At 25.5% G+C, this 15799-nt stretch overlaps 1 protein-coding gene across 6 annotated transcripts in view; it reads left to right on the top strand.

Annotated features, from left to right (window-relative positions):
• The window catches only part of cpx (complexin), a 339534-nt gene that overhangs the window by 317553 nt on the left and 6182 nt on the right, over nt 1-15799 (top strand). For 5 of the 6 annotated variants that reach the window (XM_065515805.1, XM_065515804.1, XM_065515803.1 and 2 more), the window contains one exon: nt 7846-8004. The exons of the other annotated variant lie outside the window; for it this stretch is intronic. In XM_065515805.1, coding sequence (XP_065371877.1) covers nt 7846-7919 — 74 coding nt within the window. In that variant the 3' untranslated portion in view covers nt 7920-8004. Of the gene's footprint in view, nt 1-7845; nt 8005-15799 lie in introns of those variants that run through there. 6 annotated transcript variants of the gene reach the window in all.

The raw sequence follows: 15799 nt of genomic DNA, 5'->3' as shown, positions 1-15799 counted from the left end.
GAAAAGCTTGACTCTTCAAACCGCAGCTGCGGACTGACTGCAAAATTAATATTTTTCAATTTTACGTATTCATATTTAAAAGCAGCACAACCTCGAGCTGCCGAGACGTAAAATTTTTTACCCGATATCTGCCGAAAATCAGATTTTGGGTATATTTTAAACCGACAAATTCGGATTTTCTAGTTATCTGGGCACAATTTTATCCCTAGCATCTTTTTCCATTGTGTCTACACTTTTTAAGACTAAACATAATGACTTGCAATTCATTGTAGAATAGTTGTTAAAAACGTATGTAAATCTTTTTGCATTTTGATAACAGGGGACGTTGTAATCAGGGCTGACAGATGAATTTGGGAAAAAATCGTCAATATCCCGATAAAAAAGAAAAAAATTGTCATTTCGAATTTAAAAAATCGTCAAAAAAAAATCGGAAAATTAAAGAGGTCAAGATTTCTAATTTTGGAATTTTAAATTTCCATTTAAAAAGTGAACGAAAACATCACATTTATCAAAAAACATTTCTTAAAATTTAAGTTTATAAATAAGAGATCACTAAAATAAAAAAGCAAAGCTCAATTTAATTATAATATAAGGTTTCATTCAGAAGTTTTTTTTAAATAAAACAAATAAAATAGAATTTAATGTCTAAATCGTTATTATGACCCGAAAGAACACTCTCTGACATTACTTTGTAAAAATAATTTCATTAAAATATATCACCACGCTGTAGATGATCCATTCTTAAATTAATAATGCCTGAGATTAAAGCATAAATTCGAGCTTGGCGGCTTCAATTCAATGTCATTATATTCTGAATAAATTTTGTCAAAAAAGTTGCTTTAGAATTTTTCCGTTTTATTTCAGTAATTTATGTACAAAAATTGATGTAAAATCTAAAAACTTTAATTGACAAAATTCAAAATATAAATATTCGCCAACAAAATGAGAAAATTCTTTAACTATTTCATAAAATAGTACCATATTTTCATAATGCAGAAAATCGTAATTTTCGAGAAAAAAATCGACAAATTGCTATTTTTGAAACCAAAAATAGTCAAAATGACGATAAATCGTCAAATCTGGCAGCTATGGTTATAGTGATTACTACAGTGCATTTAAAACCAATTTTACAATCGACAAGTAAATGTTGGATCTTATTTACATTGGTTATTAATCGCAGCAATTTTATTTATATTTTCTTTCGAAATTGCTTCGTAACCCATTTCATGTATACAAACATAAATTTTTGCTTTCCAACTTTTATGACAATATTAATAAAGGATATTTTTCAAGAGGTAGAAAACAGAGAAAAACGTTTTTAATGTTCATACATTTAGCTTTATTAACTACATTATTTTATGGCATTAATTATTAAATGTTATTTCGGGCATGTGACCACCAGAAACAATTGGAAGCAATTCTGTGCTCAAGTAGTGCTTCGCAGTCTGATGTGTGTCAAATACTTGTTAGCCGCTGCGGTTATATGGTCGATATCCGATTTAAATATTTGTGCCATAAAATTTTGTAATTAATAAAGCCAATTAGATTGATATTAAAAACATTTTTCTCGGTTTAATTTCAATTTAAAGTTCACGTCCTATAAAGAAACATACTTTAATTGACCACTAACAACAATTCAAAACGATAAAGTCCATTTTCACCTTTGTCAGTCGTCAACATTTTTGGTCCTGTCGAAAAACAATGCATACATTTTTGGGCTGGAGGCAGCATTGATTTTTACTGGTTTTCGATATCGCATCATGATAACATAGTTTTCACTACCTTAATAAGATGATGTTGAAAGTCATTATGTGTTTCAATTAGATGGTGCTACATACAATATGTCCAATGAAACAATTTAATTACAGCATGAGACATATCCTGATCATACTTTCTTTTTGGTCATTGGGTCCTTCAAATCTTGTGCCAACAAGAGCAGAAACAGTCCTGCATTGAAGGATGATATTCTGCATTTATGCAGAACTGTCATGGAAAATTGTGTGGAAAAGGTTAGTATATTCCAGGAAAGGCATAGTTATTTATTTATCGGCCGATGTGCTATATGGCATTGCACTGACATCCTTTACAAATAGAGAATTCTCAAGATAGAAAAATATTGGATAATAATAAAATATTCCAAACGATTGACACACTTAACAAAGCTCGTTTTAAAATTGCTTATAAATAAGTCATTATCTAACCGTAACTATCACGTTTCAGAACGTACATTCTCTTGATGTTAGTCTGTTTAAAATCTGTTTTGATACTGATTTCTTTTTCACGTTCAAACTCTTACTTACCAGTCTGTGGCTCGACTTTATTGCAAAATGCTATTTATACATAACGACACATACTGACGATACATACTGGCACCACTCACGAAATTGATTGTAGAACTGTACGTATTGATGAGAATTTATGACCTCTAATTTGACACTATCGATATTTTGCTCATTAGGTTCCATAATCGTACCGTATTGGCGTTGTCTATTAGGGGCTTTGAGATTCCACCACAGTATATTGATCGTGATCTATGCTAGGTGAAAAATATTACCTATTTATGAGAATTCACTTTTTCTGAATAGTAATATGCTGTGATATTTTCAATGGATGTCTACCTCTAATTTAAGGGCATACAAAATCCATTTAGTTTTGTAAAAGTTACAAATGTTCAACTTTGTTCTACTACAAAGTCGACTGCCGTCAAGTGATACACCAATCTCCAAACCGATCTTATAACTTCCATATTTATTACCCATTATTTTGCAATTGACCCCACTGTGAGTTTTCATGCATATAAATTATCTCTATGAATGCAAATTTTACCAGCTTCAGATTTATCATAGAATAAAACGAAAATACACACATACCCCAGATAAACGCAAAAAAAATTTAAAAACAAAAAAAATAAAATCAGCTGCAGGTAAAATGTAAATTTAATGAGTTTCAAGAGATTTAAAATGTAACACAATTCCTTTTTTTTATACATACTTACTTTTTCAACTACTACAAGAGAAACTTTTAACAATTGCATTGCATTTGTTCTTGAGTTGTGTTTTACAAAAATTTTATGATTTATTCCACTATGCTCCAGCTCAACAAGGACACGTTAAGATGTACCACTTTAAGAGCTCATATAAATTATTATATGATTAACACTTTTTCTTCCAAACAAAAAAAAAAAAAAAACATAAAGCAGTAAAACAAAATATTTAAAAAATAAGAACTTTTGGTTTTTACATGAAAAATATAAATCTATCTACATAAAAGAAATCAAATATTTTTTATCCATTATTTTTAGGTAAAAATTTCAATATTTTTCTTAATTCCTTAAAGTAAAATATGTTCGCTTGGTTACTTAAAGTTCTGGCAACTATTTTAATTGAAAATTGTGTTTGGCAAATAAAAGTTTCTTGTATAACGTACAATGAGAAATTCCGGAAAATCTCAATTAAAAATAAAGTAAATCTGAGAAACGAAAAAATAAACTCTGAATATATTTTTTTAAAAATTAACATGAGAGTCCTTAATGCAAATTGGGTGTATAAAAGTTAAAACGCAAAACCCAAAGACTAAAGATAAGTCACACAACATAGTATACATATGACAAGTTGGTGGGAAGTTAAGGCTACAAATTAAATAATTTATGCAGAAATAAAATTTGCAGGTTTCATTTTACATTGAATGCTTGCTGCAACAAATTAAAACAGAAGAGATTTTCACTTATTTCTTTCCCCCATTTTTTTTATTTACTTTTATTGCGCTAAGAGGCTTGAAAACAAATTAAATCTCCTTACCAGTTATTAACATTAAATTAAATGTTGCTGGGTTTTTTCCAAAAAAGAAAACCAAACTTTACATTTAATGGGTCTTATCAAAAGCTGATAAATTTGAGTGCTTGCAAGAAAATTCAATTTGACTGATTGATTGAAAAAAGCTTTTCTTTAAAAAATTGTTACTTTAATTGGATTGGGAAGGGATACTTCATAAGGTCTTACAACAGAAATTAATAAAGCTCAAATAAAAGGATTTATTAAACAACTTTAAATGAAATGAAACAAATTATAAAATATTGCCAAAATATTAATATTCAAATTCCTTAAATATAAGTACACAGAAGTCAGCGTTTTTATCAGAATATTTGTTTATGATTTAAAAGCAATCTGATTTTGTTACCAACCAGTTAGTACTTTTATAACTGCCAAGAAAAACGAGGCCGGAATATTGACTTTGTTACACATCAAAATATTCATCGCAGACCAACAAAATATATGTTTATATTCCGGGTCCTTTTGAAATTCTATAATGATCTAGCTATGTCCGTCCGTCCGTCTGTCCAATTAAAACACGATGGGTAATAGCAGTCCATGATTTCACTTAGCCCCCATACAAATGAACCAACGGAATTATGTTTGAGCAGTCATAAATATATTGATAAAACGGCAGTACTGATTCTGTACAAATTATTGTAGTTTTTAGTACACTGAAATTATACAGTACATTATGGGTATTATGTTCTTAAACCCCTACAAGTTCACCCTCAGAAAATGACTTTAACATTCATAATATCGTGATGAGATTGGACATCAACAGGAAAAATATTTTATAGTCCCATATTGATGATGGGTTAACAAGATTTAGCACAATATAACACACTTACTTTTTAAACTTCATAGGATCTTCGGGTCAAATTTTACACAATATATCTTTGGTAGCACTAATATACATATATCTACTGGTATGAAAACTGGGATTCCCCGGGTAAATACCAAAGTTGGGTTTTTCTTATCATTCATAAGGTCTTCGGGTCAAATTTTATGACTTTTATTTAATTTCGAATGTCAACAACTACTGCGTAAGGATTAAAAAAAAAATTGGCAAAACAAAAATTCTTTTTGGGTCAAATTTGAACCGAAGATCGTTAACGTTAGTAAATTTGTAGACCTTATGAAGGTTAAATAACTAAAAGCTTTTATATTGGGTGGTTTAGCTATATATGAATGTACATAACAAATTATTTAAAACTTTCTATACAAAATATTAATTATATTTGTGTAATTAAAAATTTTTCTTTAATTTAGCAAAATTTTTATTTAAAATTTAATATTTTGCACAAAAACTTACAAACAAATATGCACAACTTGTTAGACACACAAAAACTATTAAAAAATCACTGCACTTATGAAACCCTTCTTATTTAATTTCTTTAGTTTCCTTTAATTTTCCAATAAACATTTATCAAACATAAACAAAAATCTAATCAAATGATAACATTTAATAACAAATAATAAAGAAAAACACTAACAAAACCATATATATTTACGATAACGTCAACAACTATAGCCAGAAACTAACCAACAATAAAAATAAATCTATCTATTAAACACACAGACAAGCTTTTTCCCTCTTACTCATCACTATTGGCATTAAATTTGTTTTATTTAAATATTTTGCTAAACAAAAAATAAACAAACATTTACAACAATTTTCTCCAAAGGCTAACTAACATTTTTTTCCTCCCTATCTCAATTAAGCAAACTCATTTTAATTTCCCTCAAATCATTTCAAATTTTTTTTCGAGTTTATTTATTTCATGTATTTGTTTTAATATAAAAATTAAATATTTATACATTTATAATAACTAATTCACAAAATTTTTAAATAAAAAGATTATACTCATTTTAATGTATTTACTTATTTAAAAAAAAGAAGTATTTTTCCACTTAATTTTGTAAATAACACACATTTTTATAAATTATCTAATATTGTGCTATGGAAATTATGAAAATTTGTATTAAATATATTTATTTAAATCCATTTGTGACAGGTTAGTTTTAATTATTAATACACAATAGTTTATATTATATGCATCAAATTTGAATATGGTTAAACATCTAGTAAGAATCACTATCTAGAAAAGCGACCAAATAACTCACGAACTTTAAAGTTAAAACCAGAATTTATTTTCCTCTTAAATTGTGAATATCAAAAATTCTACATATGGATAAAATGGTCCTAACCTTTTAGCAGAGTTAATATGCTATAGACTGCTTCAATATTGTTACGTTTTTACCTTTTATAAACGGTGGTTTATTTCATTTAAATAAACCGGATTATTTTGATTGCAAATAAAAGCCGTTTAGTATTTTAAAATTTGTAAAATTCAAATTTACACAACAACTATTTAAATAGTCACTATGTCAGAATAATACGCACATTTAAATTACGCTTTATAATGTACAAAAATGCAGTTGATGTTAACTCTAACAGCTCCTATGATAAACTAACTTGCGAGTGCATCTTCTGCCACTATTTATACACAGCACGATCTTTCTTCAAGTAGCTTCCTGAATGATATTAATGGACAAAACTAGAATTTTCGAATTCTAGAGCTTTTAGCGGTTTCAATTTTAATGTTAGCAGTTTAAAAATTTAGTGTTGCCAGACTAAACAAAGTTTTTAATAATGGATTTGTTTATAAATATGATGAATATTGCAGGCAGTCGTTACAGACCTAATGCAAATTCATAACAATATGCAAAATTTTAATTTGACATGAGCATCCTAAAGCATTTTGTTTGCACAAAACTTCACAATTGTGCCGCTATTATAACCAAAATTTATCAATTTGCTGAATTATTCAATATTGTATATTTTAAAATTTTTGGAATGTTAAAGGACCTAATGCAAGCACCAGTAATGCTGTTAAACATTCTTCACAAAGTCGGTTATATTTCTGTATATAAAAAACGAATATTAGCTTAATTAATGAATTATGTGATCATTGAATAGGTAGGAAAATATCAAACTAAACATGAAGGGACACTTTTCAAACAAATTATTTTATACGTATTCGGAATATAGATGAATAATTATGTCATAAATCCTAGATTATCAGCAGTCACTTGTTATCTAACCAATTTCCATCCAAAAATTTCGTAAATTTTTAGTCGTCCATCAAAAAAATTTATAGTATTTTCATAGTAGAAATAATATAAACACTTAGCTATTCTTTCATAATGAAATATTTATTAAATTTTTAATGGAAATCTTCTTCTATAAACTTTTAATACATTAAAATTTTCATTGTGAATAAATTTATTTATTTAATTTTTTTTTTGTTTAAATGTAGATGTTGTACTTCTTATAAATAATTCTTAATTCCTGAATTAGTACTATGCGAATGAGCGATATTTAATACAAAAATAAAAATAAATCATACGCAATGATGTTACTGATTTTTATTAAAATATTTTCTACAATTACAGGTTAACTATTAATAAGTATTAAAATTGTTTAAATTTTTGGAAAACTTCTATAGAGAATTTATATTTAAAATTTACTTGAACAAATGGATTTAATATATAGTAACATTTAAACAAAAAAATTAAATTAAAAAAAAAAAAAATTTTAACCTTCCTCACACTAATTCCAATCACTTACCCATCACCCGCCTTTTTTGTTGTTAGTAAATGTTGATTTGTATATTTTTGTTAGAAAAGGTCTACTGAACCTTCGCAAAGTATGCTAAATAAAATGAATTCTAAACAAAATTTCTATTAATATTAAACAAATAATATGCATTATTATTAATAATATTAATAAACCAAATAAAAAATATTTAATTTAAAAACAGAAACTGTAATGATAACACAACACAATAGCTATTATTGTGTTTGTGTGAATGTTGCAAATATGAAAAATATTGAAAACAAAAAAAAAACAAATATTATATACATTATAGTACTATTCTTATTATTGTTTGTATTATATTCTAAACATACTACAACTATCATAAGATGTGCTTATTTATTGCTGTTTCCATTACTCAATTTCTTTTTACAGAACTGAAAAATCAAATAGAAACGCAAGTAAATGAGCTAAAAACCCAAATAGAGGGAAAATGCGTTATGCAGTGATATGTCAACATAATATATATATAATATAAAAAAATAATATAATAATAACAATAATATAATTTATATTAATAACAAAATATAATAATAAAGAGAAGAAACAAATTAAAAATAAAATATTAAAATAATAATAATAAAAACAAAATAAATAATTTCTAATAATAAAAATAATAATAATAATAACAAAGAACTTTAAACAACAATAATAAATAATATGAAAAAATAAAATAGCGGATTATATATATATACACAAAGAGAGATATACATATATATATAAAAATATGGAAGTAAAACTGCTGAATTGCATGAAAACCAAATAAGGCTACATATATATAACAAATAAAAAACACTTTACATAAACCGACAAAAGATATATATATATATATATATACATATACAATAGTCTATACAAAACATAAACAAATATTATATATATATATATACAAAACAAATCTATATATATATATTGTATATATAGACATACATGTATAGCATATGTATATAACCAAGTATATATCTATATACAGAACAAATAAAGTAAAAACCATTAACAACAACAACAGCACTACTACAACAAAAATACTTATTATTGGATAACGTATATATACATATATATTTAAAATTTCAACTTTTATCTTAACATAATAACAACTGGATATTTAACCCCCAAAACAAAACAAAACCAAACAACAACCAATATAATTATAATAACTGCATTATTATAAATTAACAAAAGTTTAAATAGTAACAAATCTTAAAACAAAAACTACGTTTAGTAATACTTAACTTAATCTCTTAAAAACAAAACGAAACCAAAAAGCTGGCTAACCTTATGCATCTTACAAAATACAACTACTACCACCACCACCACCACAACTACAACTTTAACTACTTATATACAAACAAAGAAAAAAAAACAGAAACCGGAAACCGGAAACAGTTATGTTACTCTACCATAGGCAAAATACAAATACAAACAACTCTCCTACTTATTTATTTTAATATACAACTTTAACAAACCGTTATTATGATTGGCTCTCTTAACAAAATCAGCTCTCTCCCTAACTCACCTGCTTATTAGTAAAATAAAAACGGAACTTTTAACTTATCTACTACACTAATACCTACATAGAAGAAATCTCTAATAAACAAAACATAATATAACAACAACAACTGCTGCTTAAATATGTGCTCTTTCTCTCTCTCTCTCTCACTCTCTTTTAATAACCAAAAACAAATGCTGTTTAACCAATATATTTTGTAAACCAAACTTAAATAAATTGTCCGTTATTTTTTGAAGAAATTAAATTAAACAGAAGCACTGCGTTTAAGTAAAGTAATAAAATAACAAAAAAAAAATAATTTATAAAATAAAGCCTTTAAAACAAAATTTAGATGAAATTTATGAAAATCATTTAAACAAAAATAATTTAAATATAACAAACAAATGAAAACAAACAAAAAAAAAACTCTTAACAAAAACAACGTTTAAGTAAAATTTAGAACAAAAACAAATCCAAACCCTTTAATAAAAAATAAATTTATTAATACAGACGAAATTTTTTAGTAAAAACAACAAAGCATTACTTAGGCTGTTAACATAAATTTGAAAAATCCTTTAAATGAATTGCATTATTAAACAAAAATTTAACTAAAACGTAGTTAAGTGAAATTAAATTAAACATTTGTTTCCTTTCCCGTAAACAGCTGCTAATCTGTTAATTACTCTATTAAGTTATGGTTTATATTTTGAGTTCTCTTACTACTACTACTACTTTAAACTTTATTAAAAATTGTATAACTCTTTTCTCTCTCTTCTTTTGATTTTGTACTCTGAGATATGAAATTTTGTTAACAAACTTAATCTTTGGTATTGATGATTTTAATAAAAATGTAAGTAAATTTTATATAATTTTTAATAAAACTTTTACTCATGCTATTTGTTAAGAAAAAGCTTTTTATTGTATTAAAAAATATTACTGATTATATTTTCAATTGCTAATTTATTCAATAATTATTTCATTACATCATAACATATCATATTTTTAAACTAAAATTGGTACAAAATTTTCAATCTTTCAAAAGCTGTAATTTTTCTATCGCTCTATTTAACCTATAAAAACAACATATCTTGACTAATCAGATATTTATAATGCAATGGTTTTGCACCTTTAACGACAATTTTTTTTAGTTGCAATTTTATCAGATTTATTGGAATTTTTATTGTCTCCCGATATTGGTTAAAAATATTTATAGCTCTTCATCATTTCAAAATGTTTAACGTTCATATTATACAAAAAATTACAATATTTTAATTAGACTCAAAATATGCAAAACATTTTCATATTTTTTAAACGATCTATTGATCGGTGTAAACTTTTTGTTACATCTAAAATTGTGCACCTTTAAGAAGAAGGTATATTACTTAAAAAACAACAGATATCTTCAGAGTTCGATACAGCGCACATTGCCACTATGTTGCAATGAATATCTTGCTGTATCCGATTAGCTGTTCAGATCATCCAAAATAAAATTTGCAATACCGGCCTATATATGTATATAGGTATTTCCTACGATTAGTCAACCAGGATCGCAAAATAAAATGTTGATAAGATATTCGATATAATTTCGGCCCAAGGACGAAGCCTATTGAAACTGGCTGAAATCGGTCCATAATTTCACATAGCCCCCAAACAAATGTCCTCCGCAATTGGACTTTATCGGTCATAAATGTTTAATTTATGTAGGTATCTACACAAATTTCACTCCAAATAAGTTTTATATATATATACCGAATTTAATTATGATCGATCCATAATTAGTCATAGCTCCCATATAAGACCCGCTTCCGTAAATATGAAGTTGGGATTGAGGGCTACTCGTTACACGTTTTTTTAGTTATGATTAAATTTGAATTTGGAAATAGAAATAGGAAAATAACATCAATTCTATCCTGCAAAATATATATTTTTATATCACAGACTTTTGTTAATCTAAAACAGTTCTTAATTTCTACCAAAACCTCTCTCTCTCCATTACTACAGCCAATCTTTGATCTTCTCTTTAATTTACTCCATATTACACTGTAAGAAATGCAATGTTTCTCATTTAACTTTCCACAACAAAAAAAAATTAAATAAACACAGACTTTGAACATTTGTAAATATGAATTCAACCGCAGAAAACAAAAAATATATGAATAGTTCTCACATACTGAGAAATATTTACAAATAGCTAAAGCAGATTTGTGATAAGAAAATAGTTTAAAAAAAAAGAAAATATAATAACCATAGAAAAAAACCAAACATCCATATAAATAATTTCAGAGAGATCTTTAATTAAATGTAGCATTTTTTAAGAAATAGATAAAATGTGTGCAATAAGCTGTGATAGTTTTAAAAAGTTGCCCCATAGTAAAACAACAACAACAAAAATAAACAACTGCACCTAAGATAAAATAAAAAACCATAAACAGCATGCGAAAAACTAGCACTTGAGGAAATAATTTAAAGATTAAATTGCAGAAATAAGAACTAAACACAAAAATATTAAACAAATTTACAATTTAGTAAAAACTTTTATATTAAAGGAATTTACTTACAAACTTGAATTATAAAGAAGAATTTATAAATATAAAAGCTTTAAGAATTATAAATTTGTTTCTTATAAAGGCTTTAGTTTTTAGGCGAATTTTATATAATTTAGAAAAGTTTTAATACAATCATACATTTTTGTATATAAAGAGCATGTTTATTGTATTATTTATAATTTTTTTATGTTGTTTTTATTATTGTTTTAATTAATTAAATATTTTAAAAAAAAATTTAAACTAAATGTCATTGTATGTATTTACATATATATTTACATACATATAATTAATAAAAAACAAATAAATATTTGCTGTATTTTTATATCACTGTTTTACTATTTTAATCTCTTGTTTTCTTTAATTCTCTTTCTCTTTCTCTCTCTCTCTTTAAAACTTAATCTTACTCTCTTGATGTGTGTGTATGTATGTGTAAATCGAATATAAAATCTACTGTAACTACTACAACACACTTACCAACTAACTACACTTACAACATTTATACTTCAAATCAACATCAAAATTTCAAACAACAGCTGATTTTTTTACAGTGTACCAACATAAATCTCTGTCTCTGTAAATGAATTACAACACTTTAAAATCTCAGCTAAAAAATTGTTTAGTTCTTAATTTTTTTTTTATAAAAAATCTACTATTTTCATATCAATTAATGTACAAATTATTATAAATTTTTAACTAAAATGCTTAGGTAAATTTATGTATACATATGTTTGTTAAGTAATAAACCAGATACAGCAGCTTTTTAGGTTGTTTTTTTTTATATTTTTTCATTGTTAATTGATTATTTGAAATAATTTTAGTTAAATAAAATTTTGTTAAACATAAATTTGGTTGTTAATAAATATATATATATTAAAATTTTTGTTGTTAAATATTTGTATATTAAAAAAATAGCTAAAGCCATCGCTAAACAAAAAAAGACGATCATATAAAAAGAGTTGTGTAAATGTTTTGAACATTTGTATTTAAATATCTGAATTTAAATTTCTCTTTACTTTTTGTAAATAAAAAAAACTCTTAACATGTGGTAGTGTAATATAACTCTTAAGCCACTCTTGAGACTCCTTTTTTCCATTTATTTCTCTCTCTAACTAACTCTTTTGTGTTAACTCTATCTCTGGATTTTTTTTAAGCTTTTGAAGTGTATAAGTTTTTGTTATTAAAGAAGCTTAATTGAGTTACTAATTTAGAGTTTAAAAGTTCTCAGTTTTAAACTGCCTTGACTTGTTTTTCTGTAAGAAAAACATTTGTCTTAAACTAAATCTGAGAACTAGCAGAAAACAACACTGCTAAAAAGAGTTTCAATATTTTTTTTTGTAAAATAAATCAAAACCACTTATTCTCTCTTTGACTCTCTCTCGCACACACATTATATTGATCCTAGATCTGGTTTTCTCACACTCTTTTGCAATACAAACAAATGATATACTTAAACTCTATTGAAATAAAATGGCTCTAGTTATTAAGTTTCTTGCTTCACTTAGATAAAAATAATGATAATGTAGCTAGGGTTGCCAATATACTTGCAAAGCTTTGATCGAACTTAAAAAATTAAAAAGAGTTTCAAATATCTCTTTCTCTTTTTTTATAGCAAGACATTTTCATAGTGTTCTTAACATACAACTAATGAACTAAGGTCTTCAATATTGTTTAAAATTTCAATAAGCCAGCTGGTAACCCTTAAATAATAAAACTAACAGCTTTCTCTCTCTCACAATCTTCTCTAACAAAAGTTATAATAATAATAATAATGACAGTTATTTACTTATTTCCTGTTATTTCTCTTTATTATTACTATATTGTTATTAGTTTTTTTATCAACTAATTTCTCAATTTATACCCTTAAAACCTAAAAATCTCTTTTTACTTCTACTTGTAACACTCTCTTAGTAGCATAATTAAGTATATTTTTATTGTTTCTTCTCTGTTATACTTAAAAAAATTACTTAAAGAGAACTTTAGCAATAATTATTATATTTAAAAAATAATAATAATATAATTATAGTAACATAATAAGTAACTCATGTTCTAAAAATACAAAAAAAACAACAATATTTTCATATTGTAAAAAAAACAAAAAAAAAATTAAGAAAATATTATGAAATTTGTTTTATAAATATAATTTTTTCGAGTTTATTTTCAAAATTTAAAACAAAGAAAATTATATGTTATTGGAAGAACATAAAGAAAATTATTTTTAAAATTTTAGAGAGAAGAGAAAAATTATATATACATTTATTAACATAACAAAGTATAGGGATTTAATAATACAACAAACAAGCAAAACAAATTGAAATATATTTAAAGATTCAAAAATACAAAAACAACAACAACAAATGAAATAACATTTAAAACATTTATTGAAAAAAAAAACACAGAAAACAAACAAACAAAATAATTATGTTCATGTAAAAGTTATATACAAAACCAAAAACAAATAAAAAAAATTATAATGTTGAATAATTATTGTTACTTTGAAAATTAAAAAAATTAAAAAATTGAAATAAAAAAATAAATTCAATAAAAATTATTATATAAACTAAAAAATAATCAATGTTTTTTATTTTGAATGTATTTTAGAAGTTCTCTTTCAAACTAACTCTATCACTTTCCTTCTCTATTTGCCTGACCTCATAAACAATCTATAAATCTATAAGGAAACTGTACGTTAAAGGAAATATTTCTCTCTTTCTCTTGCTCTAGTAAACTCTAGCAAAAACAACAGTTTAAACGACAAACAAAAACAAACAACTTAACAGATCTTTCTCCTTCCTCATTATTTAAGTGTATCCTACATGTCTAATTATAACACAGTAACAACAACAACAGCTACAACATCTACAATTACATGTGTGTGTAATTAATGTATTTAAATTAGTATCGGTGTTTATCATAATGTGTGGGTGTATTAGATTTACAAAATTTAAGGACAATCGGATAACGATTACAAGTTAAATTTTCCTGAGTATTTAAGAAAAATTTAGCTATTTAAATAATGTGCTTTAACATTGAAATAAATCTGAACTTCTGGAGAAAATGTCTAACAACTTATCAACCATTAATTTCGAATGAAAAATAGCTAAGTTATACTCGTTTTCTCTTTTCATATATTAAGCAAAACCTACTTACATTCCCATGTAGAAAATAGTTATCTACAAAACTTTTGCATGCTAAACAGTGGGTAAAAAATACAAAAAAATGGCGTTTCTGTTTAACATATGGCCTGGAAAAATGTTACTAACTTGGTTATTTATCACTGGACATTCCGAATATTTATCACTCGACATTCAACCTTTAATAGATTTCAGCACGAGTTATCCGATTTACCTCAAAATTTTCATCAGTTAATCTACTTTTTAAGGGCAGGTCTACTTTGTATGTATATGTGTGCGTGTTTAGAACTCCAAATTAGTTTTTATGTATGTGTATGTTTGTATATGTTGTTGATGTCTACATTAAACATAAACACATTGTTGTTTTCATTAAATGGTTTTGTTTTTCACGGTAAGTTTCTATCTTTTTTTTCTTTCTCTGTATGTTGTCCATATAATTTCAGGTGGTTGTGGTTGGATTTGGAACATTTGTAAATAATTTTCATATGAATTACACAAAACATTCATTTGTAGTGAGTGGTATGTATGTAGAAGAAAATATTGTTATAAATTTTATTTTTTAATTTAAAAAATTCATAAACAAATAAATAACAGAGTTCAACAGCATTTTTGGAACAGAATAGCGACCATATAATTCAGAAAGCGCATGTTGAGTAAATCAATTTTTAGAATAAACTTATAGTCCATCTGGTCTGAGTTTTTTTACAGTTGGTTGCTAAATGAAAAAAATGTTGTAAGTTAATATCTGAGAGAATTCTAATTGTTAGAGTTGTATTGTAAAATTTTATGGTGATCATTTTTGTGCAAGATCTTAACCCTAGCCCCTCTCTTAGTCAATTTGACCCTTTTTCAGAAAATCAAGAAAAGTCCTCTCAAAAAGGACATTTAGGATTAAAGTAATCTACGGAAATGTTTGCCGGAAAATTTCAGTGGGGATCACCAAAGACACCAAAGATACCAAATTTGTATATAAAGCTCTTTACGCTTAATTAGAAAAATTACACGCCAACTTGGGTTTCACATTTGGGAAAAAACGTAAAAATACGGCCATTTTTACATGTTCCAATTTTGGATGCGTGTAACAAGATAAATGTTAGCAAGTTGTTTATATTTATTCAAAATTTTATCAAAAATATAGCCTTTATTCTAAAATAAATGTCGAC

The sequence above is a fragment of the Calliphora vicina genome, chromosome 1 (assembly GCF_958450345.1).
Source record: "Calliphora vicina chromosome 1, idCalVici1.1, whole genome shotgun sequence".
Lineage (NCBI taxonomy): Eukaryota > Metazoa > Arthropoda > Insecta > Diptera > Calliphoridae > Calliphora > Calliphora vicina.
This window is presented reverse-complemented; position numbering and strand designations above follow the sequence as displayed.